General features: G+C 34.8%; 1 protein-coding gene across 1 annotated transcript; it reads left to right on the top strand.

Annotated features, from left to right (window-relative positions):
• The first annotated feature begins 2,496 nt into the window (after positions 1-2,496).
• On the top strand, positions 2,497-16,411 carry LOC144855490 (hyalin-like). Its single transcript, XM_078713380.1, has 13 exons — positions 2,497-2,645; positions 4,846-5,082; positions 5,456-5,692; positions 5,831-6,067; positions 6,438-6,674; positions 7,149-7,385; positions 7,850-8,086; positions 8,721-8,957; positions 10,864-11,100; positions 11,695-11,934; positions 12,281-12,371; positions 14,516-14,690; positions 14,839-16,411. Exons 2-12 carry the CDS (start codon positions 5,061-5,063, stop codon positions 14,679-14,681), a joined length of 2,178 nt encoding a protein of 725 aa, XP_078569506.1. The 5' UTR covers positions 2,497-2,645; positions 4,846-5,060; the 3' UTR covers positions 14,682-14,690; positions 14,839-16,411.
• Positions 16,412-20,553: the final 4,142 nt, after the last annotated feature.

Raw genomic sequence — 20,553 nt, 5'->3', positions numbered from 1 at the left:
ATGGCATTACAATTATGTGCGTAGCGCATGTAACGCATGCGTACGTGCGCTTAAAATTTTCAAAATTTATTTTCGATGAAATAACAGTACGTTTCAGGCAATTTTAAGCGTTTACAAAATTGCCATGAGTGCGCAGATTTTTGCGCGCGCACTGGGCGTTAAATGTTATTGCGCTCTCTTTTTGCCCGATTTCTGTTTTCTTGACTTACTTTTCAACTCGAAATTACGTTATACGAGCACGTCAAAAGTGACAGGCTACGCACGTGTAAATTAAAAAAATATAAATGTTTTTAAACATTTCAACATTTTTAAACATGTTCAGTAATTTCGGTCAGTTGGTAGGTTGGTCGGTCAGTCGGTCTGTCTGTCGGTCTGTCTGTCGGTCCGGTATCACTATGCATTGTAGCACGCGACTTGATGGCTGTTGGCCTTGTTTTTTTTAGATATCTCGAAGGCCTTTGACTGGATGCCTCATGACATTCTCCTCAATAAGCTTTCCCAGCAATTTAACATTACTGGTGATATATGGTACTGGTTGAAGTCATTTTTAATTAAAAGATACCAAAAGGTTCAATTTAAAGGGTCTGCATCTAACTGGGTGGAGGTAACCAGTGGGGTTACCTCAAGGCAGTGTACTCGGTCCCATTTTTTAAAACTTTTTTATTAACGATATTATTTCTTTACTTAAATGTATTTTTGCTGATGATACTTTTATTTATAATGCAATTAACTCTCCTCAGGATTCTCTAAACGTTTAAGCTGATCTGGACCGACTTGGTCTGTGGAGCCAAGCAAATCGCATGCCTTCAATGTTCTGAAGACGAATGTCCTGCTTGTCACACGTTCGCGTAACAGTCAGTTGTCTAAATACCTTTTGTTTGGCTCTCATATTAGTCTAGTGACATCTTTTAAATACATTGGTATTACTTTTAACTCAAAATTGACCTGGGATGACCATGTTCATGTCATTTTTTCCAAAGCTAAACGTATGTTGGGCTTTGTTTTGAGTGTGACTGGACATGCTTCGACTAGTGCATTTTGTCTTTGTACAAAAATCTTGTTTTGCCCGGTCTGGAGTATGCGCAACCTGCTTGGTTTCCATGGATGAAGTCTTTGTCAGATCGGCTTGAGGGGGTCCATAGGAGAGCAACTCGTCTCAAGGCTTCAATTTTTGGAGTACTTTGTGAGAGGTTATACCCCAGTTCTTGATAGTCATCTGGTAAGGCTTGTACTATAAGCTTGGTGAATGGATGTGGTCCTGCTTTCTTTCGAATCCAAGTGTCATTCAAGTCATCATATATGTGATGGTCAAGAGCAAGAGGCCGAGCAACGACCATATCTGCATGGAATGTTGAACACAACGCAGTGGTATTGTTAGCATCACCTTTCCTGACTGATATGATGTTTAATTCCACATTTGGAGCAGGTTTTACCATAGGCACAGGGCATAACTGCCTGCGCATCGTTGGTGAACTCCTCACACCATGTCCTTTATTACCGCAATATGTACAAATTGGGTCAGAGCCAATCTTAGCCGGTTACTTCTGCAGTTGTCGATATGAGCTGCTGGCTGATGCTCCTGTAGTAGTAAGATGAGATGAAGAGCGCTTACCAGGTTCTTTTGCCTTGATATACGAAATTACAGCTTCCAGTGTCATATCTTGGTTGCGCTCCCAAGTAGGTCAAGCTGAATCTCCTGATTGCCACGTATCAAAACATCTTTCACTATCTCATCGGAATAATAGATAACGGTCTGGGAATCCGTACACTTTACAGACAAACAGACGACTGTCCACGAACACGTGCAGCAAACGACTGTATAATCTCATCTCGATCTTGACGCATGTCGGATGGTATAGTAATGTCATGTGCATTTTATTTAAAAAAAGAAAGAATTATACATCAATCAAAGTACAATATTTATAAGTGTGAGCAGGGAAACAAACTTTCTGTCTTCTCTAACTTAAGAATACAATAAACCCATTCACCGTTTCAGTTTCTTTACTAGGGTAGGAGGCGCTCGAGTCTGAGATGACCAAGCCACAACTGGTTTGACTTAACCCTGGTTTGGGTTTAGTTTTTTCCTCAGTTTCTACTGTATGATCAGCGCTTAGAGAGGTTTCACAACATAAAGTGCTTTATTATATAATATAAATACTCTGGGTTTTGTTGTTAACTCTCACCATGACGTGCCATATACATATATTGACATATCCATTTCTAGAACATGTATGCACTTAATTTATCACGGTGCCCATCCATTGGACAGGTACCTACTAGTCGTTTTACCATATGAAAACTCAACGTAACACAACGCAACTCAATGTCGACTGAAAAACAGGCTTAAGATGAACATTTTTTTTGTAATGTACAGGTAGTTCGATTAAACACAAAGTTTCTTCTTGTAGATGTTGGTTATCCCAGTGTGACCTGCCCGAGTAACATTGAACAAAGTTCAGACACAGACCAAATTACAGTGGTTTGGGATGACCTCTATATCCAAAATTATGATGATTCTTATTTGTCAGCAAGTTGTGCTCCATATTCTGGTTCATATTTTAGTATCGGTTCAACTGTTGTTATTTGTTATGTTACAAATAGTGCTGGTAAAACAGGAATCTGTACATTTACAGTTACTGTAAATTGTAAGTATATATATTTTTTTATTATGAACAATGTTACAGTGCCACACATCTGGTAAGAGTAACTATTTTCTTCCAATGAAACAAAAAATTGCTTTGGAAACTGCTCAGAAGATGAATAACAACTCTAACCCTAGTAAAAAAATTTTTTAAATTCAAGTGGGATCCTGATGGGATTGTACTAATCCCAGCGGGAATCCCAAATATAAATCCCGGTGGAATTTTACGCAAATCCCATCGGGATCCTGCCGGAAATCCTGATATTTTTTTTTTCATTCAAGTAGGATCCCAGTGAGATTTTACGCAAACCAAAGCGGGAATCCTGATGGGATTTTACACAAATCCCGACGGGAATCCCGGTGGGATTTTGCGCAAATCCCAGCGCGATCCTGCCGGAAATCCCGATCAATTTTTTTTTTAAGTGGGGATGGATCCCGGTGGAATTATATGCAAATCCCACCGGGAATCCCGACCATAAATCCCGGTGGGATTTTACGCAAATCCCGATCGTTTTCTTTTTAAATTCAAGTGGGATCCTGGTGTATACAGTGTCATTATTGATTACTAGCAGAATTACTCTGCACGGTCTTTTTCTGCCTTAATATATGGTTATAGACTTTGCATGGGCAAGTATAATAAAAGCGCACTCTGATAAAAGTAAACAAAGTGACAAATTATTAAAATAAAAGAATTCAGAACTATTTACGGCCATTGATTTTGTTATAAACTATCCCTTCACTTTGAAATGTAAGCTAAAAAATGAAAGCAATACTGGATATGGAACACAAATTGTTAAGTTGTTTTCATGTTTAACAAATCAAACCATTTGGAATCATTTTGTTTGTGTGTGTTCATTTTTTTTCATTTACATTTTATTTTTATTTCAATGGTTTTGATATTTTGCAATTTTTTTTGTTACCTATTTGCACTTTTGTAATTAAATTGTGGTCTAGCAGTAACCCGTCTTGTATGCCTTAATAATATTTGCATGGCATGATTAAGTATAATAAAAGCGCACTCTTCCCGGCCCCAGACAAATTATTAAAAAAAAAAACAAATTGTCAAGGATCAAATTTGGAACTATTTACGACCATTGATTTTGTTACGAAGTATTCCTTTACTTTGAAATACTGTAAGCTACAAAATGAAAGCAATACTGGATATGGTACTGTGCTGTGTGAATATTAATCTAGGGTATGCGCCTCAGAAAGTGACAAGTCTGTCAGATTAAAACATTTTAATGATAAAATATGAATTGGTAAGTTATATAATTAAGATGTGAAGTATTGGAATACTAAAACTACAGCTGCTTACGGACTTTGAAATCAACGCAAAAAGCGAAATTAGATGACACAAACTTTTACATTTTGGGTGTATTTTTTCGTTGATATTTGGACATCCATTTGGATTCGTTTTATTTGTGTGTTTTTTTTTTTTCTTCATTTACATTTTTTTTTATGTCAATGGTTTTTTATATTTTGCAATTTTGTTTATGTGAGGTTTGTTTTCTTTTTTGCAAGTTTTGTAATTACATTGTGGTCTAGTTTTGAATTTTAGCTTTATAACCGGTGATACTTATTATTTACACATACGGATTGATATCAATGGCCATGGCATTTTACTCACTGAGCCAAACCGTTATTTACAAAAAATTCTGTTCAAAGGATAGGTGTAATTAATTAAAACTTCAACGACGCGATCATTCGATACGGTTGACCGGCTGTCGAGACCAAACACTGTTTTAATTTGGTGGCTCGGCATGGTTTTCGTAGATCCGGCCATGGTGGTACACAATAAAAGAGGTTGAATAGTTTATACAGTGACATAACTTGGTCGCTGAGACGTCCAATTAATGTTATTTTTTGCCTTTTTTTAGTGTTTATCCATAAAATTCAGGAAAGTTTTGGAAGAGATACATAAAATTACGTGAAAAATTTAGTAACATTAATATATAGATAGTATCAATGAGACCAAAATGAGATGGATAGGAATTATATTTTCTAAATTGATTGATATTTTTTATACAAAATTCTGCTTCAGAAGACATTAATATTTTTTCAATGTATTAATGGGCAGCTAAATTAAATATATTCAACACTCCTTACAGATTGCTCATATATAATCCTTTTGTAGTAAACGTTGAAACCCATAACAGTCCATATAAATGAGTTTGACATCATACTACATTGTTTTTGCTTCTAAGACAATGTTGTATGTCCTGATGACCAAGTTAGAGTTACAACCTCAGACCAAACTACAGTGACCTGGGATGACTCCACAGTCACTAACAATGTTAATACTGGTTTGAACGTGACTTGTAATCCACCTTCTGGTTCATCATTTAATGCTGGTTCAACTGATGTTATCTGTTCAGCTGCTCTGGATAGTGAAGCTACTTCTGGCAATACAGGAAGCTGTATGTTTTTAGTTATTGTCATCAGTAAGTTTTAAATTATTCTTTACCTATGAATTATAAATCTACTTTGTTGTACAGTTAAATGTATAGTTTAATTCTTTTTTTAATCATCACTTTCATTTGGTTATAAACAAACTGCTGTTCATAAAATTATCAATTCTTTTTACGTGCACAAGTTTTAATGTCCTAGAGTTGAAAGTAGCCACTTTGTTAGGCCTACTATCATTTGCCTTCTTTATCTTTACGCACACTTTGGTTTTCATTTGCACATAACTAGCTAACTGAATGGCTAGTTTTTCAAGATAAATACTGTATGCTCATCAGTATGCAAAGAATGATGGCATGCATAGAATTTGCACAGTTTCTGTAAGTTTTATTTATATCATTAAAAATATAGATATTGATGCCCCTATTGTGAGATGCCCAGAAAACATTGAAGAAGATTCATTCACTAATGAAGCTAGAGTGACCTGGAATGACCCCTTGGTCACTGACAATGTTGATACTGGTCTGTCAGCTACTTGTACTCCACCTTCTGGTTCATCATTTAATGCTGGTTCAAGTAAAGTTACTTGTTTGGCTGTGGATTCTGCTGGTAATACAGGAAGCTGTGTATTTACAGTTATTGTCATTAGTAAGTTTTGATTCATTCTTGTACAAAACACCTTTGTAATATCTCATTATTATACTACGCCTCTTAGAAGGAAATATCTGATAATTATGAATTATATCTGTAATTTTGTTTTATTTATCTTTTAACTTTTTCTTATAGATATTGATGCCCCCATTGTGACTTGCCAAGGAAGCATTGAAGAAGATTCAGTCACTGACCAAGCTAGAGTGACTTGGAATAACCCACCAGTGACTGATAAGGGTGATACTTGTCTTTCAGCTACTTGTTCTCCACCTTCTGGTTCATCATTTAATATTGGTTCAACTAATGTTACTTGTTCTGCTACAGATACTGCTGGTAATACAGGAAGCTGTGTATTTACAGTTACTGTTAATGGTAATAGCATTTAATTTGTTATAATTATAGTCATCGTTTGCCAGATGAAGGATTATAAGTATTGCAAAGAAATAATTTGCTTGTGAGACAATTATTGCAGCATGGTTTAAAAATCTTACCAACAAACATAGGTTCTTTGAGACAGCATGTTGCAAAATGTCATACTTCTGCTAAGTTGATGTACTGTGTACCCTTAAAGGCTGCAGCCAAACTTCTTTCAGACATTATTTACCGATTTCCCAAACACATTCATAATATGTAACAAAATAGAGAACCCAAATAATGTTTTGAAGTACTGTACTTGTATCTAACAAATATATATTTATGTAATTTTTGTTCTTTTTAAAAATCTGTCAACTATTTCTTGTAGATCTTGGTTCTCCTATTGTGATCTGCCCAGGAAACATTGAAGAAAATTCAGCCACTGACCAAGCTACAGTGACCTGGAATGACCCCTCAGTCACCGACAATGTTGATACTGGTCTGTCAGCTACTTGTACTTCACCTTCTGGTTCATCATTTAATGCTGGGTCAACTGATATTACTTGTTCTGCTACGGATACTGCTGGTAATACGAGAAGATGTGTATTTACAGTTAATATCAATGGTAATACCATTTGTTTACATCAGTGGTTATCCTTCTGCCTTGCATTCAATTATAAAAAAACATTGCAAAGAAGTTTTGTAGTCTTCTGACAGTATTAAAAAATAATCAAGGTATGGTTTTTTTCATGTCAAAAATTGAGAATTATTGTAACACAGTTTTATTCAAATTGTTGCTGTCTCAGAAGAAGTTATTGAGGTATATATGTCGTCATCTTGACATATTTCCTATGTAATCTACCATCCTGTCCTCATACTAGTTATTACACTTACACTTTATTAAGTTGAGGTTTAAGTTTATTGTGATATTTTATAGTACTAAAGTTGAGTATCTAAAATACCTTGAACCTATATCAACTGAGCTTGTTGTTCATGAATTATATTTTTAAGAGTAGCTTAGTAAAGTGAATGTCAAAAAAGTGGATTATACTATTTTTTTTTATTTGTTAATTTGTAAAACCATTTTTTTTTTTTTTAGATATTGGTTCCCCCATTGTTACTTGCCCAGGAACCATTGAAGAAGATTTAGTCAATGACAGAACAACTGTGACCTGGAATGACCCCTCTGTCACTGACAATATTGATACTCGCATATCAGCTACTTGTACTCCACCTTCTGGTTCATCATTTAATATTGGTTCAACTAATGTTGTTTGTTCTGCTAGGGATACTGCTGGTAATAGAGGGAGTTGTATATTTACAGTTACAGTAAATGGTAATAGAATAATATTAATAATAAAGTTATTGCCTATTTTTATATCATCATTGTCTGTCTAATACTATACAAACATTGCGAAGATGTTTTTTCAGACATATAGTAGTTTCTTTAGAATAGCATGTTACACTTACTTTAACCCTTTCATTACCGAAAGGGAAATATCTGTCCAGTTGATATTAGTAGCCTTTGTCAGTTGCATACAGATTTTTCTTCCAGTTTTACATCAGTGTTTTAGAGCATTTTTTATTGACTTCCCAGACAACTGATATTATGGGATAGCAAAGATCAAGGATTACATTAAAAAACTTTTCCAAAATTCTTGTTTTGATCACACATTTATAATATTTACCTAATTAAGCAAAGTTTGTGTTGGGGTACTAACATTGTCACAGTATAACAACAATAGTTTGTGTAATTTTTAAAAAGTTATTTGTAAATCTTTTAACTTTTTTTTTATATAGATGTTGATGCCCCCACTGTAACCTGCCCACGAAACATTGAAGAAAATTCAGCCACTGACCAAACTATAGTGACCTGGAATGACCCCTCAGTCACTGACAATGTTAATACTTGTTTATCAGCTACTTGTTCTCCACCTTCTGGTTCATCATTTAATATTGGTTCAACTGATGTTACTTGTTCTGCTACAGATACTGCTGGTAATACAGGAAGCTGTGTATTTACAGTTACTGTTAATGGTAATATGAATTTATTTTTTATATTATTGTCTCTCTGTGGTACAAGGTGGAATCTAGTGGCCCAAATTTTATTGATAAAATGGAGCTGGGCCCACAACCATTAGCAAATATTAGTTTACCTACCTAATTTTCAAACAATATTACAACATGGTTTAAGATCTTACTGATAGATATACTGTATGTTCTTTGAGATAGCATGTTTTTAACAATTACACTATTCCTCAGCTGCTAGCACATTTTCCTTTCAACATACTTCACTGTATTTTAGATCAAATTTACTGGATTTTGGGTTAATAGCAACTATTAGGTCAGGGATTCAATTTGCTTTCTAAGCATCCAATCTAGTGGAAATATCAGTTGTGCTATATTTAATATATTGACGATATATATGCAACTTGCAAGAATGCCATATATTAAAACATGCTTGTAGTGTAGAAGTTAAGACGTACACTAGATATTTTTTTTGACCTACTGTAACATCAAAGCATAAAGAAATATCCATACACTACACTCTATACCAAAGTAATAAAATATATATACCTGATATTTTCTATTACAATTTCTAATTAAAAATATTTCATTTAATACTGAAAGATAAGCTTTTATTTTCCTATTTTCCTTTCCTATTTTCTAGATTCTTATGCCCCCATTGTGACCTGCTCAGGAAATATTGAAGAATATTCAGCCACTGACCAAGCAACAGTGACCTGGACTGGCCCTTCTGTCACTGACAATGTTGATACTGGTCTGTCAGTTACTTGTAACCCACCTTCTGGTTCATCATTTAATATTGGTTCAACTAATGTTACTTGTTCTGCTATGGACACTGCTGGTAATACAGGAAGCTGTGTATTTACAGTTACTATTATTGGTAATGTGATTGTATTTTTTACATAGTTATCATCAGACTGTCAACGAATTCTAAACATTGAAAAGGAATTTTTATAATCTTCAGACAATAAAAAAAAGTGTCAAGATCTTACCATTCTCCATCCATTCCACATCCATATTTATTTTGGCTGCACTTTTTAGCCAAACATGGAATGTTAACCTATATCAATCATTTTTCTGTGTACTTTACAAGTTACTAAACTCCCACTGGAACCGCTGCATAATTAGAATAATATTACTAGAAACTCATCTCTACACATCTACACACATTCCAATTACATTTCCAAAGGAAAATACTTCTTTCTTAACAGCCACAGGAGAGTAACCATTCCATCAGGAATTAAATTGCTTTTAAAACATTGAATTTGGTATAGACATTTAATTCATAATTTTAATAATAATTTTCATTTTATTTAATAAGCAAGGAGCCCAACTATTTGTTGAAGGACATTACAAGAGTGAACCTGAGTATTGTAACGAAAATCCGTTCTCGGGTTCGTTCCCTTTGGGGAAGGGTCTGCGGTACCACGGTACACTCGAATGAAACAAACAAATCAATTACAATTTTTGGAGTGACCTCCTTTATTCTTCTTTGATTCCAAATTATTAGTAACAACCGATTATAATAATTAATTAGATTAGTTCTGCTATTACGCCGGACTTGAAACAACAGCGTAACCACCAGTAATGACGTAACCTCCAATAGTAGCGTAACCACCAACAAATGACGTAACCTCCAATAGTAGCGTAACCACCAACAATGGTGTAACCTCCACAGCAACGTAACCACCAACAATGGTGTAACCTCCACAGCACGTAACCACCAACAATGGCGTAACCTCCACAGCACGTAACCACCAACAATGGCGTAACCTCCACAGCACGTAACCACCAACAATGGTGTAACCTCCACAGCAACGTAACCACCAACAATGGTGTAACCTCCACAGCAACGTAACCACCAACAATGGCGTAACCTCCACAGCACGTAACCACCAACAATGGTGTAACCTCCACAGCAACGCAACCACCAACAATGGTGTAACCTCCACAGCACGTAACCACCAACAATGGCGTAACCTCCACAGCACGTAACCACCAACAATGGTGTAACCTCCACAGCAACGTAACCACCAACAATGGTGTAACCTCCACAGCAACGTAACCACCAACAATGGTGTAACCTCCACAGCACTTAACCACCAACAATTTGCGTAACCTCCACAGCACGTAACCACCAACAATGGCGTAACCTCCACAGCACGTAACCACCAACAATGGTGTAACCTCCACAGCAACGTAACCACCAACAATGGTGTAACCTCCACAGCAACGTAACCACCAACAATGGTGTAACCTCCACAGCACGTAACCACCAACAATGGTGTAACCTCCGCAGCAACGTACACCAACAACGGCGTAACCTCCCACAGCAACGTACACCACCAACAATGGTGTAACCTCTAACAGCAACGTAGCCACCAACAATGGTGTAACCTCCACAGCAACGTACACCAACACAATGGTGTAACCTCCAATACAAAACAGCGAGCGTAGCCTCGGGCTAACCTGTAACTTTCTCACTCTTTTTGTAACAAGAAATCACGAAATAAATTACACTTACTACTTACTGTTTCTATAATTCTCTCTTTTTATTACTCCACTTTAGTTTTCTCTTTGACACTTTGTTTTTCAATCTCTTTAAATCTCTACTATTATTTATACGTCTGCTCTCTGCTTCTCCTCCTTTTCAACTCCCTGCTCATCTGCCGCCCTCTATCTTTTCTCCCCCAAAATCATTACAGTATCTTGCTTGTTGTGTTTAACCCAAGGCATACACAATATGTGTTTTTAATAAAAGGACATTTCTTAACTATTTCTTACAGATATTGATACCCCCATTGTGACCTGTCCAGGAAACATTGAAGAATATTCAACCACTGACCAAGTTATGATGACCTGGGATGATCCCTCTGTCACTGACAATATTGATAGTGATCTGTCAGCTATTTGTAATCCACCTTCTGGTTCACCTTTTCATATAAGTTCTACTGTTGTTACTTGTTCTGCTACGGATTCTGCTGGTAATACTGGAAGCTGTGTATTAACAGTTACTATTAATGGTAATTGTATTTTATATTTAATATAGTCAATTTTCTTCAGTAAATTTAATGCAATAAACATTGAAAGATGTTTTGTAACCTTCAGACAATATTAAATAATGAATTCAAATAGAGGGCATGAGTTAACATCCTGAGGAATCTCAGTGTCATAGATTCAAATTATGCCTCTGTTTTTCATGTCAACAGTGGCATTAACTTGAGCCCATTCTAATAAAAAATCACATACAGTATAATTCATTGGTTTCTGCCCAGTAGGTAATAACTAACAACATTTTTTCATTCAATACTCGAGAAGAAAAACACTGTCTGCTTATCGGAATTATACATGGAATGTTTTCACTTACTTTGTTATATTAAAAAGGATGCATAAGATTCTCAGTGAGAGATACAAGGAATCGCCTGATATTGAACATACGCATTAGCATCAGCAGTTCCAACCCGAAAGACACACCATCTGCCCTATGCACTCCTTTAACTTGTATGCACTGCAACAAGTAAAACAATAACACAAAATAAATTAAATTATTTTTTCTTCACGAACATGAATATTCCAACAAGAACATCATATTCCACAATGATGAGCATTTCTTTTAGATATTGGTTCTCCCGTTGTGACCTGCCCGGGAAATATTGAAGAAGATACAGTGACAGACCAATCTACAGTGACCTGGCATAACCCTTCAGTCACTGACAATGCTGAAATTGGTCTGTCAGCTACCTGTAATCCACTTTCTGGTTCATCATTTAAAACTGGTTCAACTGATGTTACTTGTTTTGTTATTGATAGTGCTGATAATAAAGGAATCTGTACATTTACAGTTCTGATTGTTAAGAGTAAGTCATACTGTACATTTATTTAATTACCCTTTTTTTAAGAATAGAATGCAACTCAAACCCTCACCCCCTACCCTCGGCAAATAAAAGTTTCTAATTCTATTTTACTCTTTATATTATGTTGTCCTATGTAGTTCATTAGTGAATCATAATTTAGCCAGCGTAAGTAAGCATAGAGAATAGTTAAACTTGTTTAAATATTTCTTAAAGTTGAATCAGAACAATTTCTTCCACCCCATACAGTAATACAAACCTTAACGATTTGCTTAAGCTATGACAACAGGATGTATATACAGTATGTCAGAATACTGAGATTTTAAACACTTTTTTTTCCTTTTTTTTAAAGGGACTTCATCTTTACCAGAGTACTTGATAGGAATAATAATTCTTGCTTGTGTCATCTTGATGATATCTACAGCTCTTGTCATTTATTGCAGGTGTTATTCATTGATTCTTTGCATATTTATTTTGTAAAATTACATTCAATATAATTATTACTCTAATAAAGGATTTTTAAATATGATTATTTTGCAATGTACATTCTAATTTTCATTATCTTAAATTGCTACATAATAAATTGCTGTTTGCTCCATATTTAATTGTCATGCTTTCATAGGTTTTTAAGTGATTTACTTACATACTTACACCATTGAAAATGTTTTTCTGGTCATCGCATTTTGTTCAGTGGTTTAAAAATACTTCACATTTACATACAGTACTAGTTGATCTATTGTTTTTTCAGATTTTTTTTAAAATAATTGATTTAATTACATATATAACAAGATTTGATTCCATCGCTCTAGCTTTGTTGCTCCACATCGTCCTTCCACATCATTATTTCACATCATTGTTCCTTGTCTTTGTTGTTTTACATCATTGTTCCACATCATTGTTCCACATCTTTGCTGCTCCACATCATTGTTCCACATCTTTGCTGCTCCACATAGTTGTTTCACATCTTTGCTGCTCCACATTGTTGTTCCACATCATTGTTCCACATCTTTGCTGCTCCACGTCATTGTTCCACATCTTTGCTGCTCCACGTCATTGTTCCACATCTTTGCTGCTTCACATTGTTGTTCCATAACATTGCTCTACATCATTTTGCCAGATCTTTGCTTCTCCACATATTTTTCCACATCATTATTTTACATTTTTGCTGCTCCACATCATTGTGCCAGATCATTGTGCCAGATCTTTGCTGCTCCACATCATTGTTCCAAATCTTCGCTGCTCCACATTTTTTCCACATCGTTATTCCACACCTTTGCTGCTCCACATCATTGTTCCACATCATTGTGCCAGATCTTTGCTGCCCCACATGTTTTTCCACATCATTATTCCACATGTTTGCTGCTCCACATGTTTTTCCATATTGTTATTCCACATCTGTGCTTCTCTACATCATTGTTCCACATCATTGTGCCAGATCTTTGCTGCCCCACATGTTTTTCCACTACTAAAAATCAGTAGTTACCGTAATTGTAAGATTATTGATATTCTGTCAACTTTGGGAGTGGAGTTATGGCTTGGTGGTTATGATGCTTGGCTACCAATCTAAGAGTCAGGCCTTTGGTCCAATCCATATTCACCACTAGAAATCAGAGTCTCCTTCATCAGTACTTTACAAATAGATGACTAGTTTAAGAAGCAAAAACACTTCCAATACCCTTTTGATTTTGTAATCATGATGAACTGCCTCATTTTTATACTTGCTCATTTACTTCATATATCTTTTGATATATATCATGTTTTTTTTTTGTCATCTACTGCCTGCATTTAAAATGAAGATTAATTTACTGTACTTATATTACTATATTTATTATAAACACAACAGGCAAAGAACATTAATTCTAAACCGCCCGGTGATACTATATTTATTATTATTTATTTATTGCTCTTATCATTTCTCTATTTTTCTATAGTCAACTTAAACAACTGGCTTTTTGCAATGTTGTGTTTTTTAAACACTGAGGAGAGATCCACATAACTCATTAATTTTATGACATAACAACAACTTTACGAAACACGACGGTTAGGGGAGGACGACGAATATCCTGTGTTCGCTAGAGCGTAAAGTCATATACAGTCAATATAGCCATTTTATTAGTTACGCATCTTTGCGCAAAGACGAGGGCCGGCAGTATATCTCTCTGAGCCCTCTCCTGTCTCATGGCACGGGATCCTTCTGAATCGCTTGGCTCTGGTGATACAGCATAGGCCTTCCTAGCTAGAGCCTCGCATTCAAATGCCGCTTTAACACATTCATTTTAACCCAATAACAATATAATTTATTACTATTATTTAAACAATTAAATAAAATTTCAAATATTATTTAGAGTTTTGAAAATTCCATGTTTAAGTGTAATTTGAATTGTATATTTAAGGTTATATATACATTATTTCTAGTCATAAATGGGAAAATGGCAACTTCTTGGAATGTCACGCTAAGCTCCACCCACTTTGTTAAAGCTCATGCATAAATTATTCATGAACACCGTCATGTGGCTTCCCGTCGTGTTTTGTAATGTCGTCCCTAATACCAACCTAAACTGAACAACAATACATTTTGTTTACTTAGGTGCCGAAGAATGGATAATACGAATACGAACATAGTTCCTAAAAATGTTGTCATACCAGCAATAAGTACACACATTAACAGTGTATATTATGATGACTCCCAGTTGCCTGCTGACAATGCCACAGAGCAGGATATGGAACATATTTATGATGAATACAAAAACTAGAGTCAAAAGGTAAGAATACATCATGACTACTATGCTGTTATCTCTATTAACAGTGTGAAGATTTTTCAATACTTTGTTGCATTATGTGTTCAAATATTACTATACTAATATAAGTATCCTCTAATACATTTTAATTATTTTGGATTTTTTCTTTAAGGTTTGTGTGTACCAGAAACACAAGGACTTCTATTCTAGTCGTCGTGTTTTTTATCATTCTTTCATGATTGTTATATATGTTTATAACATTAAAAGTATGGATTACAAAAATAGGCTAATGTTTACAGAAGTTATATTAATTATTATTATATGCTATATTACTATACAAAATTTTGACTAACGAGTTGAAAATTTAAAACCCTAAATAAGTTGCTTATATGTCATAAGACAAAAAACTAAATATGATTGGTTAATCAAGTAAATATATAAATACTAAATTGTCCATCTGAATGTAATATTTATATACTCAAGCTAAATGCAAAGATTTAAGTAAGAACTTTGCCATAGTACCAGTCATTTAAAGTGTCTAATACATTTTAATTACTTTGGATTTTTTCTTTAAGGATTACAAATATGTTTACAAAAGTTATATTAATTATTATTATATGCTATATTACTATACAAAATGTTGACTGACTAACGAGTTAAAAATATAAAACCCTAAATAAGTTGTTTATATGTCATAAGACAAAAAACTAAATATGGTTGGTTAATCAAGTAAATATATAAATACTAAACTAAATTGAATATAATATTTATATACTCAAGCTATGCAGATTTAAATATATAATATTTTTTTCAGTACATCCTTTGATCAGATGGCAATGGCTGCTATAGCTTTGTTTTCATTAGATTATTTGGGTGCACAAAAATCTCGAAGATTTTAACAAAGTTTAAAGCCATCTGTTCAATATAGCAAAATATATGATACAAAATCAACCAATTGGTAAGGATATGTTAGGTATGTTATAGTACATTATTATTAAGGTACATAAAGCAAACAAGTTTAATAATAGGGATAAATGGCAATGAATAGTCTCTTGGTAAAAGTGCATTTTGATATAAATGACTTCTATTTATTGAGTACTTTGCGAGCTACTGGAAAAGGTCTTTCACATCTATTCCAGCACAGTTCCGGTCCGGTGCCGGCTACGTGCATGTCTACGGGTGGAGTGTCATGAAAAAACGAAACATTCACATTTGATTTGATTTGCCGAACCGGACCCTTAAGCTTAGGCAACGGCTCTGTTTGAGTTTGTATTTCATAAATATGATAAATGTCCCAATTAATTTTAATAAAATGATGAGAACAATACACCCATAATAATAGATAGCGGCATCTATGAACTAGGGGTGAAGTCCCGATCGAGCATACAGGACGGTTTAAAACTTCATAAGGAATGGGAGTTTTTTAGGACAAAGACCAACACATCCCCTTTTTTTAGGCATACAGGCCTGTGTAATGGTACGTAACTGAGTAGGTGGTGTGACTTCAAATTGGTGTAGGCCTATCCATATGCAGCAACATATCCGATGATTGCCTCACTATTTTAACTAACTTTATAAGCTATGATAGTCATATGGAACTCTCTATAGATTTATGCCTTCCACTAAACTCGCTATTAATATAGTACACATTGTGAGCTGTCTGCATTTATCTATATGTATAATTATACAATTATGATTAGCATAATCATTTAGTGTTTGTATTTTTAATAAAATTATCAATTTAGCTTGCAAATGTCTTGTCTCGTTTTTTATGATTGTTGATTTCATTAAAAAGTGAAACAAGTCCGTGTGATCTCCCATCTCTTCCAATATCTCAAGTCATCTCCGAGGTGAACTCTTTCATTGCGCCTTATTCAGGCCTTCTGCACTACACTACAATTTCACATTTTTTATATACAAAAAAACTAATATAGTACTTTCAGTAGTTGAAATAAGAGAATATTGCATGTGATATAATAACAACTATTCAATGGCAAGGATACACAATTCGGTAAATAATTATATTTTGTATAAATAGTCAAAAATCGGTTATTGTAAAATTTTACTGAAATGTTTACTGAATAAATACTGTACACAATTATTCATTTTCTTGAAATTGTTTAAAATATCTGCATCCTATTCTTCTTTTGTATTTTTACTTCAAACGCAGAAGAGCAGATGTCATCATAATGGTTTTAAGGATTCATTGAATGTCATTAAGTCTAAATTTTGGTGCTAAATTATACTGTAGGCCTAATGTCATTTTAAAGAGATCGGATTTATGGTGTACCAACAAGGATGTATTATTTATATACATTTTACTGTTGCACACTATGTCAATAGTGTATATGATATCAAATTAAACTTGTCTAGCGCCCCCACTGTAGCACAAAATTTTGTTGTTGGAAAAAGTGAGTTATACAATATTGTTTGCAATTCACAACAACCACAAAGGACCAAGCAATGCAGTGAAGCAAGATCATGGTCATTATTAACCCTTAAAAAGATCTATGGAAGGGTACAGTATCCTGGACCAGATTACAGCCGCTTTCTGGTACACATCCTACAAACAAACATGAAGATAATAAAGAAACTGGAGATGTCTGTCAAAGATGCTTCCATATCTATCAAGAACATCACTATAGAAAATTCAAGAAGTTGCTGGATATGATAATTTATGTTCATTTGATCTAGCTAGATCTCTTAATGAACAGGGGGTCGGATTACAAATGGATCAAAACATAATGGTGAAGAATCTTGACATTAGTTAGCTGGTAATAGGTAATCTAAACACGATTCTTTATCATCCATTAAGAATATTCTTACTGGTGTTTATTGATAAGGCTTCTATTGAAAGAATGTGCTGAAGGAAGCCATTTTGATCCAAACCGTAAGGATGAACTGAGAAAAAAATTTGATCATTTACATTGACCTTGTCAGTAGATAAAAATATGCACATGTTTGGCCAATAATTATGACATTAACAATCTACACAGTGGAGTTGTAAGTGGTGAACAGATTTGACGGATTGATTTTTAGTTTTTCTTCTTCACCCACTTTCGATCGATCGTGAAGGCCAAAAACAAATGGAAGAATCAAAACTTTTCAGCGAAAATACCAGGTTTCCCCCAATTTGTATTAACAGATTCTGGCAAACACAGAAAGACAGTGCAGCAACTAGACAATGTCCGGCTAGGTCTATAGCTAGCGTACCATATTCGTACGTCACTGCTGTTTACCAGCTAGGCCTACAAAACTAAGGCTAGGCCTAAAGATCGTCCACGGGAGGACATTCATCGTGAGCTACTTAGGTAGTGCATTGTTTCTCTCTTTTTATCATAATTTATCATAAAACGTACATTTAAGACAAGTAATTATCTGGTTTAATATTTTTAAAGTAATATTCATTGTAGTGAATGGGTCTTGAACTATGGTAAAACTGATGTGCTAGTGAAAATGGTAAACAGTGCACAACTACAGATGTCAGTGGTAAAGAGTGCAGAAGTACATAACTACAGGTTCAAGATTCAAGATTCAAAATTCTTTATTCATCGTCATATAAATACATACATGATATGCAGTTTCCTGGGTATGAAATTCAAGACAAGATAAAAAATACAGCTACAAAACAAACAAGACAAAAAAAAGTGAAAATTACAATGTAGTACAATTAGGTTTAAATTGTTAACCCGTGCTGAACTACAGGTGTAAGTGGTATGCAGTGAAAAACTGCAGGTGTAAATGGTATACAGTGCTGAACTACAGGTGTAAATGGTACTTGGTGCTAAACTGCAGGTGTAAATGGTATACAGTGCTGAACTACAGGTGTAAATGGTACTTGGTGCTGAATTGCAGGTATTAATGGTACTTGGGATGAACTGCAGGTGTAAATGGTACTTGGTGCTGAACTATAGATGGAAATGCTACTTAGTGCTGAACTACAGGTGTAAATGGTATTTGGTGCTGAACTACAGGTGTAAATGGTATTTTGTGCTAAACTAAGATGAGATAATAAGATTTATAGAGCGCACATATCCACAAAGTGCTCAAGGCGCTACAGGTGTAAATGGTACTTGGTGCTGAATTGCAGGTGTAAATAAATGGTACTTGGTGCTGAACTATAGGTGTAAATGGTACTTGGTGCTAAACTGCAGGTGTAAATGGTATACAGTGCTGAACTACAGGTGTAAATGGTACTTGGTGCTAAACTGCAGGTGTAAATGGTACCTGGTGCTGAACTACAGGTGTAAATGGTACTTGGTGCTGAACTATAGGTGTAAATGGTACTTGGTGCTGAATTGCAGGTATTAATGGTACTTGGGATGAACTGCAGGTGTAAATGGTACTTGGTGCTGAATTGCAGGTATTAATGGTACTTGGGATGAACTGCAGGTGTAAATGGTACTTGGTGCTGAATTGCAGGTATTAATGGTACTTGGGATGAACTGCAGGTGTAAATGGTACTTGGTGCTGAACTATAGATGGAAATGCTACTTAGTGCTGAACTACAGGTGTAAATGGTATTTTGTGCTGAACTACAGGTGTAAATGGTATTTGGTGCTGAACTAAGATGAGATAATAAGATTTATAGAGCACACATATCCACAAAGTGCTCAAGTGCTCAGTATTTTGATTCCATGAACATCCATCAAAAAATATGAAATGATTCTTGAAATTGTATTGAATAGCTGCAAAGTTAATTAGCAAGTCAAATGGCCAAGCGGTTATGGCATGGGCACCGTTTACCATACCTAAAGAGTCAACAATATAGGCATTCGAGGCCGACTCGCTCCTTAAGTTATGGTGGTGGCCTCTAGTGATAGTATATAGATATAGATACATTTAATCATCATAATTCTGAACATTTATGGTGTTCAAGGCGCTACAGGTGTAAATGGTACTTGGTGCTGAATTGCAGGTGTAAATGGTATTTGAATCTGAACTACAGGTGTAAATGGTATTTGGTGCTGAATTACAGGTGTAAATGGTACCTGTGGCTGAACTACAGGTGTAAATGGTACTAGGTGCTGAAATACAGGTACTCTTTATGCTGATAGTTAGTCTGTGCAGAGGTCAACTACGTATTTATCAGAAGATAGTCAGCTGACTATGAATAGGCCTAGCAAGAAATTTAGCACCTAGAATGGTAAATACTATTTTTAATTAATAGCTTTTAATTTCTATTAGCAGAATAATATTTTATCTACTTACAAAATACAGAACTGCATTCTCCCTAGAGGACATTGTTAATATTTTTCTTAATTTGATTTGATAGATTAACGTTATGCAAATCTAAATCGTCATGAAATACACCCACTCAGTGCCATGCATTACTTTTTGTATTAAAGTTTACTTTTTCTTCATTCAATCAGAAAAGTAACTGGCAGATGTGGTAATGTTTATTAGTAAGTGATCCTTCATACAGTGTATGGCGACATCTGAAGAATTCTACCACAGAAGAAAGCTTAAGAACTATTTTGGGCTGAATGACTTTACTCTAGATTTCAAATGGGAAATTAGTGTTTCCTGCTTGTCTGTGTTAAGAAATTCTGAGTGAAAGGTATGCTTCTGTTTTGATAGATATTGTTTTTATTTTATTTTAAAAGTTTGTTTTACTGAGAAATATTGTAGGTGCTGTTAAAAGTAGAGCACTGAATTCACACAATTGGCATTGTTCTGCGGATTTAGGTAAACCCATGAGATGTGCAGTATTTGAATGTTCTTGTGTACAAGAACAGTATTTTGATTCCATGAACATCCATCAAAAAATATGAAATGATTCTTGAAATTGTATTGCTGCAAAGTTAATTAGCAAGTCAAATGGCCAAGCGGTTATGGCATTGGCACCATTTACCATACCTAAAGAGTCAACAATATAGGCATTCGA

The sequence above is a fragment of the Antedon bifida genome, chromosome 11 (assembly GCF_963402885.1).
Source record: "Antedon bifida chromosome 11, ecAntBifi1.1, whole genome shotgun sequence".
NCBI classification, from domain to species: domain Eukaryota; kingdom Metazoa; phylum Echinodermata; class Crinoidea; order Comatulida; family Antedonidae; genus Antedon; species Antedon bifida.
This window is presented reverse-complemented; position numbering and strand designations above follow the sequence as displayed.

Excerpts from the sequence above, each read along its gene's own strand:
- LOC144855490 (XM_078713380.1), top strand. The coding sequence starts at position 5,061 with ATGTTTTTAGTTATTGTCATCA. Across the intron at positions 6,675-7,148 it reads ATTTACAGTTAATATCAATG|ATATTGGTTCCCCCATTGTT; the intron begins GTAATACCATTT and ends TTTTTTTTTTAG. Across the intron at positions 8,087-8,720 it reads ATTTACAGTTACTGTTAATG|ATTCTTATGCCCCCATTGTG; the intron begins GTAATATGAATT and ends CCTATTTTCTAG.